The 20360-nt window shown below is 33.7% G+C and overlaps 1 protein-coding gene across 1 annotated transcript in view; it reads right to left on the bottom strand.

The window, feature by feature from the left end:
- The window catches only part of casp (Fas associated factor casp), a 53629-nt gene that overhangs the window by 4132 nt on the left and 29137 nt on the right, over positions 1-20360 (bottom strand). The window contains exons 6-12 of the mRNA XM_072540246.1: positions 20065-20249; positions 19726-19871; positions 17571-17725; positions 10647-10783; positions 5440-5602; positions 2221-2455; positions 928-1005 (exon numbers count right to left, since the gene is read on the bottom strand). Of these exons, the coding sequence (XP_072396347.1) occupies positions 928-1005; positions 2221-2455; positions 5440-5602; positions 10647-10783; positions 17571-17725; positions 19726-19871; positions 20065-20249 (1099 nt within the window). The remainder of the gene's footprint in view (positions 1-927; positions 1006-2220; positions 2456-5439; positions 5603-10646; positions 10784-17570; positions 17726-19725; positions 19872-20064; positions 20250-20360) is intronic.

Genomic DNA, 20360 nt, shown 5'->3' with positions numbered 1-20360 from the left:
ATTATATTTGTTCTATAAAATATATTTCAATATCATCAAGCCTTTAGGAATTAAAACATATAAAGAATTTTCTAAAAACAAAATATTTAGTTGTATAAAAAAAATTCCTTTTAAAATGTTGCGTTTTCGCATCAACGGCGCTTAATGGGTTAATCTCCAAAGAAACAAATATTTACTCATTCTTAATTTATATAAATAAAAAATTGCAGAATTCATAACATAATATAATCAAAATGTACTTTTCTAAAGCTTTATCTCTTTATATTTGAAGCATACACCACATACATTATAAAAACATGCCAACACTGCTAAACCGAAATTTTTTGTTCCATGTTTAACATTTGCGGCTATAATCAGCTTGTACTTTCGGTAAACTCAACCTTTTATGGATATAAATATTCAGTTAAGGTGAACCATTTATTACTAGTACTGTTTTGTACTAAGAATTGTTAAACTAATTCAGTTTTACCTGCGCTAAAAGTTACTAGACGACCCATTTTCTAATTTCATGTCATTAAATCTCATTTGACAATAGGAATTAAATTTAATCCTTGAATTAGTCATAAGTTTGTTAATTTAAATGGATAAAGGGTTTTTCTTATAAAAATATATTTAACAAGGAATAGTTTTCTTCATCTAAGGCATCTATAAAATAAGAAAATAATTTTTATGACAATCAATTAGTTCTAAAATTCTGATATTTTTTTAATAATACCCGCACGCCTATGACTCGTCGATTTCCTTTCCCCTCATACCCGCAAAGGTCTACATTGAAAATATGAGTCACTTGCTACAATTGCGGTACTATGGATTAGAATTGTCTTAGAAGAAACCGGAATAAATAGAATATTAGATTCTAGCGATAGTACGACTAATAGCAGCGTTATCAATATTTTGCTATCTTTTAATTAAATAATTATAACTTACATCTCTCCTAGGCCAGCTAGATATAACTTTGAATTCTTCCGTCGGATATCCTTTCACTATTAAAAAGTCTAACAGTACCTGAAAAAATAAGTAAGATTAGCAAAGTCGTAAACTAAATCGTGTTTGGCCATTTCTAACTTAAGAACGGCTGTACCGATTTGAATATTTCTTTTTTTGGATTTGTCTCAGCCCCGAAATAACAGAATAACTATTAAAATATCGTAAATTACTTAAAAAATTAATAAACAACAGCGTGGTTATAGTTGAAAGAAATCTAAAGGTGGCATTCTTAACCCAGGAATATAAATTCTGATTGTTTTTTGTGATATATGTTTATATGTTTGTATTATATGTTGTGTTAGTTATACGTAAGTTGTGGTAGTAGGTTGTATTAGATAATTAGCAGTTTATCTAACGTTGTGTTAGAATGTCGTGTATTGGGTGTTGCATATGTATTATGCATAAATTGTAGGTGATATTTCTCCGACTTCCTATTACTCCGCTATTGTTGGTATATTCTAGTAATTGGCTTCTTCTTTTAGTATTGGCAACCAAAGCCTGCTACATTCTGATTCATGATGGGTGTGATACACATTATCTTCGTTAAGTAGGATGAGAGCTACTTCTTTGACTTTTCTCTTTTTTATGTCCGATTCTTTGATGATTATTGATGCATCTTCTGTGGTCGTTGTCCCGGCATGTTTGCATATCTGAATTTGTCGAAGTCTCTGGTCTTGATGCATTTTTCATACTTGTTTATCCTGACACTTAGTTGTCAGGATACAGATTGGTATGACCTAATATAGAAACTTATGTAGAAATGTAATTAGAAAAGCCAACCCAGCATTGGGGTAACAGCAAAGATAATGATGATGATGAAATATTCTATGTATCCAATCAATATAATTTCAGTTCGCTCATATATTTACAATCTTTATAGATACTCCGGATTCAAATGAGGCTGAAATGAGAAACGACTAAATCCAAACCAGCGAACATGTTTCTGAACTAAGAATATCATTATGTAGATAAGAAAAAGGATTAAAATCTAATTTCGGTGAGCGCACATCAGTTTAACAATCATTAAATGTGAGCCATCACAATGACTTATGAGGACTATAGATTTTACTAAAGCGGCTAATATTAAAATATACTATGGTTTAGTTTGTTTCTTAAGAAGAAAATACAGCAGAGGTGTTGTGGAAAAATATCTGAATAGATATACAATTCAGAATCCAACGTATATTAAAGCGTATAATAAAATATATGATATTTATATATAAGTGTACTTACTTTCAAAGGTGTAGTCGTCTGAAACCTCCTTTCCAAATGTTCTCCTTTTGGCAATCTAAATCGTATTTTAGTAATACTGTCGCCTTGTTCTAGTGATGGTTCGGGAGGTAAATCTGCTTCGACTTGTTTCCTAAAGGCTTCTTTTTTTGCTTCCGATAGTGCCTTTTCGCTTTCTAGTCGTTTCCTGGTTTCAGTTTCTTTTTTCTCTTGTAACCGCTTGGCCTCTTCTTTTGCTCTACAAATATATTATATGAATACAAAAGTGGATAGAAGAAAATTATTAAGGAAGGATAAATTGCCAAACGTGGAAATTCTCGAAATGAACCAGGAGTATTAATGTGAACTAAAAAAGAAATTAGGACTCTATCAGTGTATATCATGAAATATATGAATGAAATATCACAAAAATTAATTAATGATATAGCATCTATTCCAAGAAAGATCTGTGGATAATATAAAACTCGAGAAAAACGAAACATTGGAAAAGGTTATCAACAATAAAGTTAAAAAGAGCATAAGGTCAGACATATAAACACAACAAATATTACAGACCATCGAAAACAATAGAAACATGAGAGTACTAAGATAAAAATTAACTAAAAGGAAATCAAAGATAACTAAAATTGAAAGACCAACAGGGGAATACGGCCACAGAACAAAGTCAAAAATTTATTGAAATACAAACATGATAGTTGAATCATTACACATCCACAGAACAGATCATAAAACTATTCTAAACGTCAGCTCAGAAACTCTACCAAAAACATATCCTTCGTAAATCGGACATGTTTTACAACAAATGAAAAACAATCGTATAACGAAATGTTAAAAATGTACAACATGGTTGTAGATGCGTTGGAAATCTTGTTAAATAAGTACCTAACTGAAAAACGAATACAAAACTGTGGAAAAATGCCGAAGTAATACTCTTACATAAAAAAAGGGGAAACCGCTAATATTGAAAACTACTGACCTATAAGTTAGTTGTCACACTTACACAAATTGTTAACAAGAATAATAACCAACCATTATTACACAAAAACTTGATTTTAAAAAACCACAGAAAATAATGTGCCTTTACATATAGCGCTTATTGGTTTCCACAAGGCTCTCGATAGTATTAAAAATCATTAGAAAAATTAATGAAGACACAAAAACTAAAAAAATGCGTCTTGGTAAAGGTATTAGACTATTTCACCAAAGTTGTTCACCTTATTATTGGAAAACATTCATTGGTATTCAAACACCTGAATTAGAAGGAAAAAGGTTTAAACATTGATGGTGTACGCCTGTACAACATGTATACGCCTGAATGTATAGTAGGATATAGTGGGTACTCAGTTAATTGAGTCGTTTTTTATAGAAGGAAATATAAAAAGCGATAATTACACGAAATGATACTTAGAAATGAAATTGTACCTGTCCTGAACAAGAAGTTTGGAGCGAATTTTAATGAGATATGGTTTCAGCAAGACGGTGCTCCAACACATTTTGGTGTAAATGCTCGGCGTTATTTAGATCAGACATTTTCCAAACGATGAATTGGTAGATTAGGTAGTAATGAATGGCCTCCTCATTCACCCGATTTGGATCCTAAAAATTATTTTTATTGGGGATACTTGAAAAGTAGAATTTAAAAAAAACTAAACCAGCAAGTGTTGCAAGGTAAAGAATTATGAATCCATATTAATTTCTGAAGTAAAATGGGAAATGTAATACACACATTCTACCATCGCTTAGGATAAACAACGGAGGACAATTATAACACTTGATTAGATAGACATTAATTTAGCAACGTAGTAAACTTAATTATGTTCAAATTTAGTTGTTTCTAGGCTTTTGTTTTATCTTTTTCAGATATTCCTCACTGTATAAAATCGAAAGTATGTATACGGTTGAACTGGTATGGAGATTACAATAAAGGTATAATATACAGGGTGTTGTATTTAAAAAACCAAAATGACTAATGATAGAAAAATGGTAAATCTGACAACGACGCTACAAACATCATCTTCTTTTCTCTCTCTCTCTCTCTCTCTCTCTCTCTCTCTCTATATATATATATATATATATATATATATATATATATATATATACATATATATATATATAAATTAAGGATCACTCGAAGAGTGGTGGGTTTTCCGGTCAAAAGGTGGAGAAAAAAGACAAAGAAGGTGGCTACTTCATCTATTTATTGAAGACGTTTCGCTTTCTAATCAGAAAGCATCATCAGTTCATCTAAAAAGAACAATATGAAAAACCAAACATCCATAGAAAAGTTATTATAAGTGTGTTACCTCAAAAAGATATGTAGCAGTCAATGATATTAAATATGTAAAGAAGCTTACGACAATGGACATTATAAGATTATGTTGTATAAACAATTAATTGCAACTAAATACAGTTTACAAATTAACTCAAACTTAACACAGCAAAAGACCATGTGGTAATTGTAAATGTATATAAAAAATATGTAAACAACTTAAGTAAAAAACATTAATTTGCAGAGAACTAAAAAGATCAACAGTATATTATTAGTTAAATTTAATTTTAACTTTAGGTAACATTATTAAATTGATTAAGATTGAAATATAGTGATATTTAAAAATATAATGAGGTTACCACTCTTAGCTTCTTAGCTGCTGCCGGTTAAATGTAAATGGAAGCAACCAGTAGAATCCACGCCAACAACGAGAAAAAACAGTGGCCTTGAGGTCAAAATATGACAGAACATAAGGTGTATTGAAATAGTCTACGTTGTGGCTGAATAGCCAGCCAACAGATGAAGATTAATTCAACTTTCAACAGTCCAAGGTTCATAACATTTGGAACTGAGACTAATAAAGATTCTATGAATCAATTTTAATTATAAAATTTTATTAAACTATTATTTCTGATCAAATTAGGTTTAGAAATAAATGGAGGAAAGTAAATATAACACCAAGAAATGGGAAGATGTACAAGATTTGAAAAGTCGAGAAATTTACTTAGGAATAATTTTCATAAGGAAAATATTTGGGGGAAAACCGGTAGACGGAGAATGGGAAAGTTGAACAAATCAAAAAGTTTAGAATTCTATACAATGAACCCAGTATAACGGATGTAATAAGAGAGTAAATAATTAGGTGGATGGGATATATTCAAAGGATGACACAAGAAAGAATACCAAAAGTGATAACCGCTTAAGATAATGTGTACCCAAAACTTACAACTTACCTATCTGCTTCTAAACTTTCACGATATGCTAAATCTTGTTCTAATTTAACAAGTTCCCTTTCGGCTCTTTCTTCCTCCTCCTTTATTTCTACTCGTTGATGTTCTAAAAATACTTCTACACATTCTATCAGACTTGACAAAAGCTCATTGACACCAACATTTCCTAAAAAAAATATTAACGGGGATTAGAAATGTTATAATAAACAAAATAAATAACAAAATTATATTTTCATATTATATTATACTTATATGACATATTATAAATATTATACTTATGCGACAATTATAGAACCATCTCCCTTATCTCACATGCCAACAAAATAACGCTACACATAATCAATGAGAGACTGAAAACCTTCCTACAAGGAGAAATATCCCAAGGGCAAACTGGATTTACCAAAGGTAGAGGTACTCGAGAACACCTTCTGAATATAAGACCAATAATAGAAAAATCTTGGGAATTCAATATCCCACTATACATTTGTTTTAGGGATTATCGCAAAGCGTTCGACATGGTCAAATGGCAACACTTATGTAAGATACTAAAAGAAATAGGCGTACCAAAAAACTTAATTTCGCTTATAACTGAACTATAAAAACACTACTGGAACACTCAAATGAATTCCATCCAGAACAAGGTGCCAGACAAGAATGTATACTGTCTTCACAATTATTTAATATATATGGAGCGCATACTATGAGAATAGCGCTTGAAGGATGGGAAAAGGGCATCTCAATAAACGGCCGAAAAATAAACAGCCTACGTTTTGCAGATAGTCAAGTCTTGCAAATAGTCAAGATGAGTTAATTGACAACTGGTTGAAAACGAAGGTCAAATATTTGGTCTGTAGTTAAACAAATTTAAGACAAATATCATGAGAGTAGATAGACTACATAATAATCATCCATACATAACCACAATTGACCAGTTTTAGGTTGTCCGCTCATACTTATATCTGGGATCATTGATCACAAACACATGATCACTACGAGAAGAAAAAAAAAATGTAGATGTGATCTAGCAAAAGTCTCCATAGGAAAAATGGCAAAATATGGAAGTTCTCTAAAATTTCACGAACTCAAAATAAGGTTGATCAAATGCTTAATATTCCCAATACTGACACACGGATGTGAATCTTGAACCCTATGACAAGCTGAAAGAAGAAAGACCACAGGACAAATAATTCAATTTTAAATTGGCCAAAGGTCAGCAAACGGCTCTCCAGCAAAGTCCATCTACCACAATTAAAATACTGTGGACATGTTCAAACTCTGCCTGTATTAGGTGCGGGTAAAACTGAGTAGCTTTACACCTGATACAGCCGGTCCCAAGCCCGGATAAAAGAGGAGGGGAGAGGAGTAATACCTCTATGAAAAACCAGGGTTCCGCTGGCCCGCCTGATAGCACCTCGTAAGGGCCCCTTGTCTAGGGTTACAGATAAACCGAATGATTGCCGGTATAAGCAATCTCCCACTTACTGGCTAACGGCTTTGGGCGGATGATATGGAGGGACCAAGAAATGGTCAACGGCATCAGGATGTAGAAGGCCAGGAGAAACCACTACATTAAAGATCCTTGTATCTTTATATATAAGATATCTTTCAGGTCGTAAACCCACGAAAACCCCGTGTCGTGGAAATCCACAAGATAGCTACGTAGAATATCACAACTATGTTTGAAGGCGCGAAGTTACACAATATTCAGAAGGAAATGGCCAGACTAGACATTCCTATCCTAGGTATCTGCGAGACGAAACGGCTAGGGTCAAACATATTCGAGAGCAATGGATACATTGTCTACCACTCGGGAAAAGCAGAAGGACCCAGACCTTATTGTCAAAGAAGAAATTCGTAACTGTATTAGAAATTTCGTTCCTGTCAATGATGGCATCATGATGATACAGCTGCAAAATAAATTAATGAATATTAATATAATACAAGTCTATGCACCAACAGCTGACAAACCAGATGAAGAAATTGAGCAATTATACAACCAAATTAAACAAATTCTCCGGAGCACCAAAAAACATGAAGCTACGATTATTATGGGAGACTTCAACGCAAAAGTGGGTGACGAAATAACACAAGATATAACCGGAAAGTATGGACTTGAAGAAAGGAATAAAAGAGGGCAGAGACTAATACAGTTTTGCCAAGAAGAGAATTGCATTATAGCAAATACTTTGTTTCAACAACCTAAAAGACGACTATATACCTGGAAATCTCCAGCTGATCAAGAAGGAAAGGTAGTCAGAAATCAAATCGACTACATTATCATTAACAGAAGGTTTAGAAGCAGTATTACATCTGCAAAAACATTTCCAAGTGCAGACGCAGAAACTAATCATAATCTGCTCTGTGCTGGATTCAAACTAAAATTAAAAATAATAAAAACCCCGACAGTTCAGTAAAAACAATAATCGATTCCTAAGAAATGCCGAAATAGCAGATGAGTTCGGAAATAAGATAAATCATGCAATTAAAAAACAGCTAGAAAGATCTGAACAAGAAAATATCGGACAAAATAAAGATATAATGAATTCCGCCATGGTTACAACAGCAGACGAAGTTTTGAAATCAGAAAGAGCCAGTAAAGAAAAAGGATTGGATGACCGATAACATACTAGACCTTATTCAGCAAAGAAGAAATTGTAAAAATAAAGATGAGACTCGATATAGAGAAATATATCGACAAATAAGATACGAAGTTAAGCGAGTAAAAGAGGCCTGGATGGAACAGAGATGTCGTGAGATGGAAGAACTACAAAGAAAACATGACGAGTTTAATATGTACAAAAAACTTAAAGAAATTACCTACACTCAGAGAAAAAGAACTCCTCACTTTATGAGAAACTCAAAAGGTAAAATTATTCTCGACTTAAACGAAAAAAAGGAAGAATGGACCAACTACATAAAAGAGTCATTCCTGGATACGAGGCCACCACCTAAACCACAAAGTATACGAATACTGGTCCTAGTATTTTAAAAGCAGAAGTAGAGAAAGCCAGTAAAGAAAGTAAACAAAGCAAAGATGGGAAATCTCCAGGCCCTGAACAAATACCATCAGACTGGCTCAAACTTCTAGACGACGACAATGTCTCAGAACTAACAAACATTTATAACCACATATACGAAACTGGTTGGAATATGGTTGGAGTATACATTTATCCCACTTCCAAAAAAACCTAATACATCATCATGTAAAGACTTTAGACTAATTAGTCTCATGAGTCACTCTCTCAAGCTACTTCTTAGGATAATTCTTAATAGAATCAAGCAGAAATGTGAAGACACAATGGGAAATAAACAATTCGGTTTGAGAGAAGGATTGGGAACAAGGGAAGCTTTGTTCTCAATGCTAACACTACTTCAACGATCATGGGAAGTACAGAAACCAATTTACGTCTGTTTTATAGATTTTGAGAAGGCGTTTGATAGGGTTCAACATGGTAGGCTGTTCGAATATCTAGAAATGATTGGAATAGATGATAAAGATCTGAGACTTTTACAACATCTATATTGGAATCAAGAAGATTCTGTTCTGGTAGACGGCAGAGAAACAGACACAATTTGTATTCAAAGAGGTGTTAGACAGGGTTGTGTGTTGTCTCCAACTTTGTTTAACGTTTACTCAGAAATAATTTTTAACGAAGCCTTGGAAGGGCAATGTAGAGTTCGAATCGGAGGAGAAACTATTAACAACATCAGATATGCAGATGACACCGCGATCATGGCTGAAAGTATCAAAGATCTTCAATTCCTTATAGATCGAGTCACTAGAGAATGCTCTAATAACGGACTAAGCATAAATACAACAAAGACAAAGTTACTTGTGGTTAGTAAACAGGACCTCGGTGCTATACAACTAATTGTCAATAATGAACCGATAACAAAAGTTAACCATTTTAATTACCTACGATGTTGGACAAACGAGACCTAAATCCGGATGAAGAAATTAAAACTCGTATAGAAATTGCAAGAGGAGCATTTATGAAACTTAGATCTATTCTGAATAATTCTCAGCTGAACTTACAGGTGAGAACTAAGTTCCTAAAATGTTATGTGTATCTTGTATTACTGTATGGATGTGAAACCTGGATTATGAAGGTTAACATGATGAACAAATTAGAAGCCTTCGAGATGTGGTTATATCGTAGAATGCTCAGAATATCATGGGTTCAACACATTTCAAACAGAGAAGTCTTGAACAGAGTAGGTCAAGGTGAAGGCGACTTAATAAAGATGATAAAAAAGAGAAAACTCGAATATCTGGGGCATATGAGAGGAAGCAGATACAGGATAATGCAGTTGATACTCAACGGAAAGATCGACGGAAAAAGAGGAATTGGTAGGAAGAAATACTCATGGCTCCGAAACCTTCGTCGATGGACTGGCTTATCAGCAGATGAATTATTACATGCCACGCAAGATCGAGAACGATATCGGCAAATCGTCATGGAAGCTACCCACGCCTAAAACTTGTGCACGGTACTCAAAGAAGAAGAAGGACATGTTCAAATTCAAATTCATTTGTTGAAGTTTGCCAATAGCTTAACACACGTGAACATTAAAGCAGAACAATAGTTCTATTAAAAAATCGAAAATTCTAGTTACATAAAAATAAGAAACATATAAATTCGACTTAAAATAAATTAAAATTAAACTTTAAATTGAGTTGTGGGAAGTTATTAGGCAATTTGTTATAAAATTGTATTAAGCAATTCCCTTGTCCAGTTTGACACCGCTTTAGCCTCCAGTAGGCTGGAAAAAGATTCTAGTGTTATAATCGTACACGTCTCCATAGGTCCCAAAGCTCCTCCAGCTCCTCTTAACAAAAATAAGGTTCCCAAAGATGTACAAGGAGGGCACAGTAAGAATTCCCAGAATCTCATAGATCAATCTGCAGTGCTATGAGAAACAGATACAGAAAACATGAAAAGACTTATTAACCAAGGAAAAGTAGAAGACTGAAGATCAAAAATCGAAAAAATGGCATCTTTTACACTAAACTGTTGCAGAAAACGTATAGGTTTTCTTTATTTTTTATAGGCCTATAATAACTAAAAAAAATCAGATTCCTGGATTTGTCAGTTTCAAACAGGGTCTTTTTTTGCTTATTTTCCTGGAGTATTGGTGTTTTCTGAATGGAATAGAAAACTGTTTATTGGTGCACACACATTACTGTGAATTAAGGTGTGAATACTTACCATACACTACACTAAAAATCTCAATTGTCGATCGAATTTTTGTTATAAGTATAATGACAGGTAATCTATCTACTGGTATATTTCGTAAACTCATTGCTGCTGTAGCACCCAAAGATGTCGTGACCGATTGCTGCAACCTAAAATTAAAATAATTAATGGACCCAAATAAAATAGATTAATGCCGTAGAAAACGAAGAGCTGTATTATCATGGAGATAATTATTAAAATATAATAGACATTGAAATTTTCACATAGCGTTGGTGAATTTTCGACACAGGGAATTTAGGAAATTCGAAAGTGATGAAAATTGATGAAGTTATTATTATTATTACTAATTCATTTGTTCAGATGTACATAATGAAAAATTGTAACAAATTATAATGAAGAATTTGTATTATTAAATTTGAATACAAAAAAAACTTCTACTTTACAAAATATTCGTAATAACTAACGTTTTTACATGTTTTAGAGCTATAACGATTTACATAACTAATAACGCCTGAAGCTATAATAAAATTGAAGTAAATATAAAACACATTACACCAATTTCATATTTCTAAAATACTTGATTCACCAGGCTTTTTTTCAAAATATTAAATAAATATAAACACAAATAACAACGAGTATTGAGTTGTTTTGGAAATTTGTTAATTGAAATACAATAAATAATTGTTTAGTCGCAGTATTTTGGACTTGTTTCAATTACACCAAACTTTGAAATATTAAAAATGCATATAGAAACTCTGTAAACAGGAGTGAAGGTCTGTCATTAGGTCAATTATTGTGGTTTACTGATTTTTCAATGATGTTTAATGTAAACTACTTAATGTTTTTTTAAGTCGCAAACTTACTAGTATCTAAGTCAAAATAATGCTAAAATTATATTTAGGACATTTCTAAGCCGTTGATTGTACTGTGATGTGTCATTCATGACGTACAACAGATTTAAAAGAAAATAATGTACATGTATGTAATTACCGCGATGTAGGGAGGATCAAAAAGAATATCTAAACAATCTATATAACGAAGTCAAACAACATATACATAAAAACGAAACAAGAGATATGTTAAAAATATATAACTAATTACTCATCACTTTCTTCAAGATGCTTAGCGGTACGACAGGAAGATGGCACTAGCCATCTATAAAATACAAATCAAAACTAGCTGGAAAGAATTCTGTGACAATATAATCAAAGACAACACAGCCCTGGAAAATAATTTGCGACTTAAATATCCAGAACCAGAGCCACCAATAATGAGAGAAGAAGTGGTTGCTGCACTAAAAAAGCTGAAAATTCACGAATCTCCTAGAGCAGACAACATTGTCCACGGAAACGCTTGTGGCGATCGGAGATGTAGATACTGATATTCTTCATAAAATTTGTCACAAAATCTAGAGAAATGGAACCTGGCCTAAAGACTGGTCTAAATTGATATACATCCCTGTGCACAAAAAAGGTGCGAAAGGCATAAGAAAATTCACACCATCGCGCTTATTTCACATGCCAGCAAAGTAATGCTGCAGATGACATCGAAGCGTTTCAAATATTACATCTTACCACAACTGCCGCCGAACCAAGGCCTGGCAGAGACATTAGGCAACAGATTTTAAACTTAAGACAAGTTGTATGAAAAGCCAGAGAAATCTACATATATACCTGTTAACTACACCAAAGACTACACGTAGAAGCATCCTTGGGAACATTCGATTCCCCAGGAAGAAATGACCGAGGAGAAACGCTACTAGGATTCCTACTCCAGAATACTTTATTCAACATGAAGAGTTTGTTTCACAAAAAGATGCACAGAAGATGGACCTGGGAAAGTCCAAACGGTAGAACAAGGAACAAAATCGATTACATCGTCAGTGACAAACAACAAATAATTAAAGGTGTAAAAGTACTCAACAAGTTCACCACAAACAGTAACCGAACAGTAACAGTAGCGAAAGTCCAAATCAACATAAAAAGAGAATGAAGATAATGATTAAAAATAAATCTCATGGTATCTGAACACCCCTATTAGATATCATCCAATGTCAAGCACATATGAATGATAAGATACTACTGCATGAAACCTCCGAGAACGATCTTAACGACTTGAATAATTGCATCATAAACGCCTTACAAGAAAGTCACCGAGTGCACTGTCCTCAAAAAAAGTCAGATAGTAAAATAAGTCCATATACTGAAACGCTGCTCTATCAAAGAAGACAAATGAGAATCGATAAGAATGCAGATAGGTAAACTCTAAGAGAAATGGATAAAATTGTTTCGAAGGCAATCAGGAGAGATTTAAGGAAATTTAAAACCGATAATATTAAACGTACTATACAGAGCATAACAGCCTAAAAGATCTACGTAGAAAGCTAACGAATAGGAAACGCGAAATTCATAAATCAAGAAACAAGCAAAATAAAATAAGATCACATAGAGACGAGTTAATACAGGTCATCGAAAAGTTTTACGAGTAATTATATGAAAGTAGACGAGAAGACCAAATACCAATACAAACAGCCATTTCAAAGAAGATCGTGAATTAAGGTTCCAAACTAATGCCAAAAATAAAGGTAAATGAGATTCGACAAGCGTTAAGAAAAATGAAAAATAACAAAGCCCCAGGAAAGGGTGGAATTATAATAGAAGCTATCGTAAATGGAGGATATATGCTATTAAATAAATTAAGGAAACTCTTTAATCTATGTTTGCAGCAAAGAGAGGTGCCCAAAGAATGGAACAATGCTATAAATATCCTTTTGCATAAAAAATGAGAGAACGGACCTAGAAAATTATAGAGATATTAGCCTGTTGAACCACGTATAAAAGCTCTTCACTAAGTTAGTGACATCAAGATTGGAGAAAAAAATAGATTTCTACCAACCCAGAGAGCAGGAAGGATTCCGATTAAATTATGGTACCAATGATCACCTCCATACAGTAAAGATACTCATTGAAAAACAAACCTCTTGTCCTCACTTTCATAGATTTTCATAAAGCGTTCGACACGATCGAAATAGACAGCCTTATAGAAGCAATGAATGACAGCAGGATTGACCATAGGTATAGTGAACTTATTTACAATATTTACAAAAATGCCACTATGACTATTAAGATACACGATAAAACAAGACCAATAAAAGTAAAACGTGGGATACTGGGACCACAGCGGAGTAACAATAGGCGGCGAAAAGCTTAACCATCTCACAGATAATTTAGGAGAAGCCAGAGTTAGTCCCCACTAACCATTTAACTATTCAAGACAAAGTGGTAAAACTGGTGGAGAAATATACGTATTTGGGTCATTAAATAAGAATCAGCAGGGATAACCAAACATGCGAAATCCAAAGACGAATTACTTTAGCGTGGGCAGGCTTTGGAAAACTGAGAGACACACTTAGGGCCAACATACCAATTAGCCTCAAAAGAAAAGTATTTGACCAATGCGTATTACCGGTCATGATCTATGGGGCGGAAACTGACCAAGACAACGGCTTCGAAATTGAGAGTGGCACAGAGACGAATGGAACGGTCTATGCTAGGAGTGACGATCCTGGACCGAATAAGAAACGAAGATCTGTGAAGAAGGACGAATATGAACAAGTAAAATCACAAATTGGAGGCCAAGAGTAGACAAACGTAGTAGAGGAAGACCACCTACACGTTGGGCTGGCGACATCATGCATATCACCAAAAATTGACAACAAAGAGCACAAAATCCCAAAGAATGGAGGAGTTTAAGGGAGGCCTATGTCCAGTAGTGGACGTGATAAATGAAGGCTGGATGATGATGAACTACACCAAAGCGGCTGATTGCGTGCGTTGACAGCAATTATGGGCCATCCTTAAAGAAATTAGACCCCATCATTTGATGTATCTAATAAAAAATTTGTATGACAACAACAGCAGTCAGGTCAAAGTGAACTTAATGAGTGTTTTTCTGTCAAGGGTGTGCGACAGGGACGAGTACTGAGGCCCATGCTCTTCAACATATACGGCGAATGGATTATGAGATATGCTTCAGAGAACTGGTAAGGGGAAATCATTAGGAATGACACCAAAATTAATAACCATCTGTACGCTGATGATACCACCCTCATCTAAAAAAAAATTAGAAAAACTCATACGAGTTGAAAAAAAAGTTGGAAACCCAGTCACCAGATTAACAAACAGGATACCAAAATAATTATACCAGACCGACAGAACCCAAACCAAGGGTGATGCAGTGAAGAAATTAAAAGAAGAATTGGACTCACCAAGCAAACTATGACAAAACTTACAAACTGGAAATAGTTAAAAAAAATGGTATTCTCTATATTCCTATACACATCTGAATGTTGTACTTTAAAATAAACAGACAAAAAGAAAATATAATTAACAGCGTCTCTTGAACCGTCAAAATAACTAATTTATCAGTTCCCCAACAGATTAAAATAAAGAAGAGACTACATAGTAGCTGAAAATATTTCCAAGCTCTTCAGGCACGATATTAGAAGAAGAAATGGTTTGGAAAGACATAGTGGGAGGCATGGTCTATTGGAAAAGGGATCGAGGAAGATCGCAGGCAAGACTCTACCACAATCAATAAAAAAAGCGGAAGATCAAGAAAAGTGGAAACTGATAGTACACGAGACTTCACGAAATCACGATGGTTGAAAACAAGCTACCGATTACAAAGAAGAAAAATGTATTTACCTTTATTATTATGATAAATGAAAAACTTTGTAATTATATGGAACTTTTTAATTAGTTACACATTAAATCATTTATAAAGAACATCCCAGAGGTACTTTTCAGTGCGTCATTAATTATGACGTCATATAATGAATTAGGTGTGTCGAGAATTATTTCATGTAATTATTGAAGAATCTGACAGATGCCAGGATCTTACTTAGCCACAGGTGAAAAGCTTGTGGAATTACTAGTATTTTTATTGCATCTGAGTAGATTTGATTATTATAAAATATGTTAAGATATATTTTTTTTTGTAATGGGGGTAATCCCGTATATTAATAAAAATAAAAAGTAAACAATATTGTTTATTAAATTTATAAATGTGGAAACATTTAAAATTGACGACAAAATGATTCATTTATTGAATTTTTGTATCTTCTTCTTCTCAAGGGGCTGTCTGCGCGTCTAAAGCTGGCAATCATCACAGCGATTTTTAATTTTAAGACCGCGGCTCTAAATAATTCGTTATTACATGAGTTACGTCTCCTTCCTATGGATTTTTTTCTCCGGATTTTCCTTGCATAATGACCTGGAGTATTAGATATTTATCTCCTCTCATCACATGACCCATATATCTCACTTTTCTCCTCTTAATTGTTAGTACTTCTCTTTCCTTATGCATACGTCATATTACCCCAACGTTGGTTATTCCATCTACCCATGAGATCTCTAGTACTCTTCGGTACATCCGCATCTCGAATGCCTTCAGTCTCCTCACGTCAATTTTCTTCAGTGTCCACGCTTCCATCCCGTATTATAATACGGATAGCATATAGCACCTCAGCAGTCGTATTTTTAACTTAAGGTTTAAGTTTCTACAGCAGAGAAGCCTCTGTATACTTGTAAATGCATTTCTGGCCTGCTCGATTCTGATTCGTATTTCTTGAGAGCTGTCATTGTTTTCATTAATAGTTGTATATAGGTATTTGAATTCTCTTACTATTTCAATAGGCTGATTCTGTACATATATCTCACGAATGTCCTGAGTTGTCTTTGTTATTATCATATATTTCTTGCTCTGTTGAGTGATGGTCCATATTCTTCTTCGCTTACTGCGGTCACCTAATTAAGGAGTATCTGTAGGTCTTCATGAAATTCGGCTAAAAGAACTGTATCATCAGCGTATCTCAGGGTATTTATGATCATGTCATTAATTCTAATGCCTACATTTCGTTAATCCATTGTCTTACTTAATATGTCTTCCGAGTATATATTAAATAATACTGGTGAATGTATACACCCTTGTCGAACAGCTCTTTGTACTTCCATTTCTACTGATGTTATGTCTTCTATTCTCACTACTGATTTTTGGCCATAGTCTAAGTTACATAAAAAAGATTGTTTTCAAAAATTTATTAGGTAACTTATAAAAAATTAATTACATAAATAAAATATAATTCTAATCATAAAAACTATTTATTCAATAATGCGTAATAATAATAGTTTATTGAAAACACTGAAAAGTAGAATTTGAATATTAGTGTAATAGAAAATTATAGAAAAATACTGCCAGTGGAGAGTTTCCTTAAAGATATATCCTTAGACGAATTCAAATATTTCGACCATAACCTAGCAAAATATTAATAAGAGAAGAAATTTTTAACGCTTCAGCAACACGCTGAAATAAACAGTAAATAAAACAATTTTATTTTCAGGGTAATAAAATACTTAATTAATAATTAAATACTTCACGAACAGCAAAAATTGGTAATGATGTTTGTCCAGCTTCCTTTTCCAATTGAAAATATCTAAGTAATTTTAATATTAGTACTTGTTCTTTTTCCGTATATCTTCCCATCTTGGCCCTACACAAATACAAATAAACACCCAATACTATGTACAAATACTGACCTGAACGACAGCCGTCACTTGCTGTTCAACACTTGGAAAGAATGGCCAGCATGGACGAAGTTTTACGACAACTGTCAGTAATAGGCGTATTTGATTGCATAGAGAAAGCGCGCATCTAAATATCAACGAATCAAACGTAGGTTAGGAAAGAACCGCTTATGTATGTAAGCTTATTCTAACGCTGCAATATAGTTCTGTTTAATCACGGAACTACCGCTTTTTCCGTCACACCCAACTTAATGCATTAGAAAGAAATCGAAAAACTATGACGCACTGAAAAGTACCTCTGGGATGTTCTTTACCATAACTCTGTAGAGGGAGAAATTCAAATATTACTTACCTGCGTCTATTACTTTCAAAAGTAATATCCCAGCCCCAGAGGACGAAGTTGTTTTCGAACATTTGCATTACACTTTCAAAACCTAACAGTTGTGTGCAAAAAACATTTGTAAGAACACTAGCGTCATGGTGTAAGTATATAGCCAAAATTTTTCGCTAAAAATTAAAAAAAAAAATAGTTAAATCAAACATATTATAAAACATGAATCAAACTTACATCTAAGGTTAACTTTATAATCAAAATTAATATAAATCCTTTAATTGATAGTGTATTTAAAAAGCTATATTATAAAACATGAATCAAACTTACATCTAAGGTTAACTTTATAATAAAAATTAATATAAATCCTTTAATTGATAGTGTATTTTTTAGGTACCTTGTCAACAGAAATTACAAATACCATATATTTTTTAAAATTATGCCAGTCTGTGGCAATGTATGCATACTTGCTTTCTAACATGCTGTGAGCTATCATCTGTTGGATCTATTTTACATTATCTACATAGTCACATAAAGCAACGTGATTCGATATTTGGGTTATTAGAGGATAAGTGGTATAGAGCTCTATACACCCCGCATTGTGAAAACCTAGCCTGGACCAATTCAATCCCTGCTGATGAGCATTTACTCGGTCTTTCAGTGCTTCCATGCTTTTTGGCAGTGCAATACATCACTGCTCTCTTCCCTCATTGTAAAAAAAAACGTCGGGAGTGTTTTGGATGGCACCGCGTTTGTATGTACTGTCACACGATGCGGGAGAACAATACATACAGACGCGACATCCTAAAATACGAAAGTAACGAATATTTCGTATTTTTCGTATAGTTCGTAAATTATTCCTAATAATTGGAATCCATACTTCGTACGTATACTAATTGTATACAGCAACGTTTTTAACAGTCACCCGAAAGATGGGACTAAGTTTGAGATGGGAGTCGACGTTGAGACGGTTTCAAACGCAAGTTGTCACACGGTGAGTGGTGTGGGTTACTGAATGCTCCCAAAACGTACCCAAAACAGTGAGAGGCTCAAGTATACGAGGCGAGTTTACAAGTTACTCGCCTCGTGTACTCATACGATTTAAATACATGGTTTAATTTACCAAACGCTTTATTTATTTAATTTACCAAACGTTTAATTTACCAAAGGGTAGCGGCTGGATACTTCTCTGCGATCCCGGCAGGGGATAGATCTACTTCAGGAATAGCACACCTTCCCACGCGAGCTCATGGATTTCCCCGGGGAAACCATGTTCAAACCCAAAGCATTCCCATTTTCACCCTTTTCTCCCTCCACTTCCTAACCAACCCGCCAACACGCACTAGCCAAACGTGGCATTTTAATGGCTTAAAGTCCCAAAAGTCTCCAATATAAATTCTCTGTGATTCGGATATCCTTTTCACCAACTTTGTTAAGTATTTCTATCAACTTATGATGATAGAATCGATCAAAAGCTTTTTGGTATTACAAACTTTTTGAGTTAAGCTTGTTTTTATACAATTTATTTACTTTAAAATGTCCGATTCGTTAAAAACAAAATCGAAAGGTTATCACAAGTATCACCAAGGTTATACAATTTCCAGCACATTTATCTATGAAATCTACCATAATTTATGAAAATTTCGTTTCAGTCCGCAATACCGACTCTATTTCTTCGATAGTCCAGCGTCATCTTCAAAGAGGTTGATTTTGAAAATACTAGATCTCCATTCGTTTTCAAAAACTGAAGATCAGCCGACAGGGTAATGAGACCAAAAACCCTTCGATTGTACCAAAAAATATATGACACCATTCTGATATCTTAAAAATATGTCCTGAATAACAATAAAATACCGTCCGTTCTTTCCGACAATTCAGTTGCCATTGTCAAAACTTTTCACGCCACCTCCCCACTCAGTACGTCACCACCGATGGTATAAAAGATGCATTCAGTATCGTTTCGGTATACAAAAAGTAACAGTTCAGTGTATTCAATTGAGTGAAGAAGTAAAATGTAGCGTGCTCCATAGAAAGTCACGATAAAGACCCCAAAGAAGGAGTCGAAAGCTTGACATAACCAAATTCGACGCGGTCTAATTAGAGTTTAATATTATTTTTAATAATTTTATTAACCTTTGTTAAGTTTAACTCATTTTAAAATCTTTGTTTAACTTACGTCTTTGGCAGGTTTTGAGCATGCTTCTTTGATAGCATCGTCTAATGTTCCCTGATAAAAGGCAGGATGGACAGGACCGTATCTTGTCGTAAACTGTTCTGCAAATGTTATACTGCCTACGATTTCATCTTCTACATCCTCTGGAACTAAAAATAAAGTTTATTTCAATATTTAGCCCAACAAAAAAGATTTATTTGCCGTGTCTTCATTTTTTGGAGTTTTATCTCAATAAAAGGGAAAATAAATATAAAATAATAAAATTTTTCTTCTATTCGTTAACCTAAATATCGTAAATATAAAGTTGCTAACAAAAAACGAAATATTTTAAAATTAACATACTTAATGGGTCAGTTCTTTTTGTATTTGCTCCTTCATTGTCAACAAAATATTCATCATCAACTGTAAAACTTTCGGAGGCGTCTTCAAATTCGTCATCGTCACTGTCAATTTGAACCACGGGCATACTTTTCTTTTCTCTAATACTTTGTGTGCTTCGTCGTACCGATAAATCATGTTCAGGATAACTAAAACACACACAAATTCGTATATTTTTAAAGAGTTTGATTCTCGTTTATAAGCAATGTTTTGAATTTTAATATTATAAAAAACATATATAGTAGAAGTAACAAATATAG

Source organism: Diabrotica undecimpunctata, chromosome 8 (genome assembly GCF_040954645.1).
Source record: "Diabrotica undecimpunctata isolate CICGRU chromosome 8, icDiaUnde3, whole genome shotgun sequence".
NCBI classification, from domain to species: Eukaryota; Metazoa; Arthropoda; class Insecta; order Coleoptera; family Chrysomelidae; genus Diabrotica; species Diabrotica undecimpunctata.
This window is presented reverse-complemented; position numbering and strand designations above follow the sequence as displayed.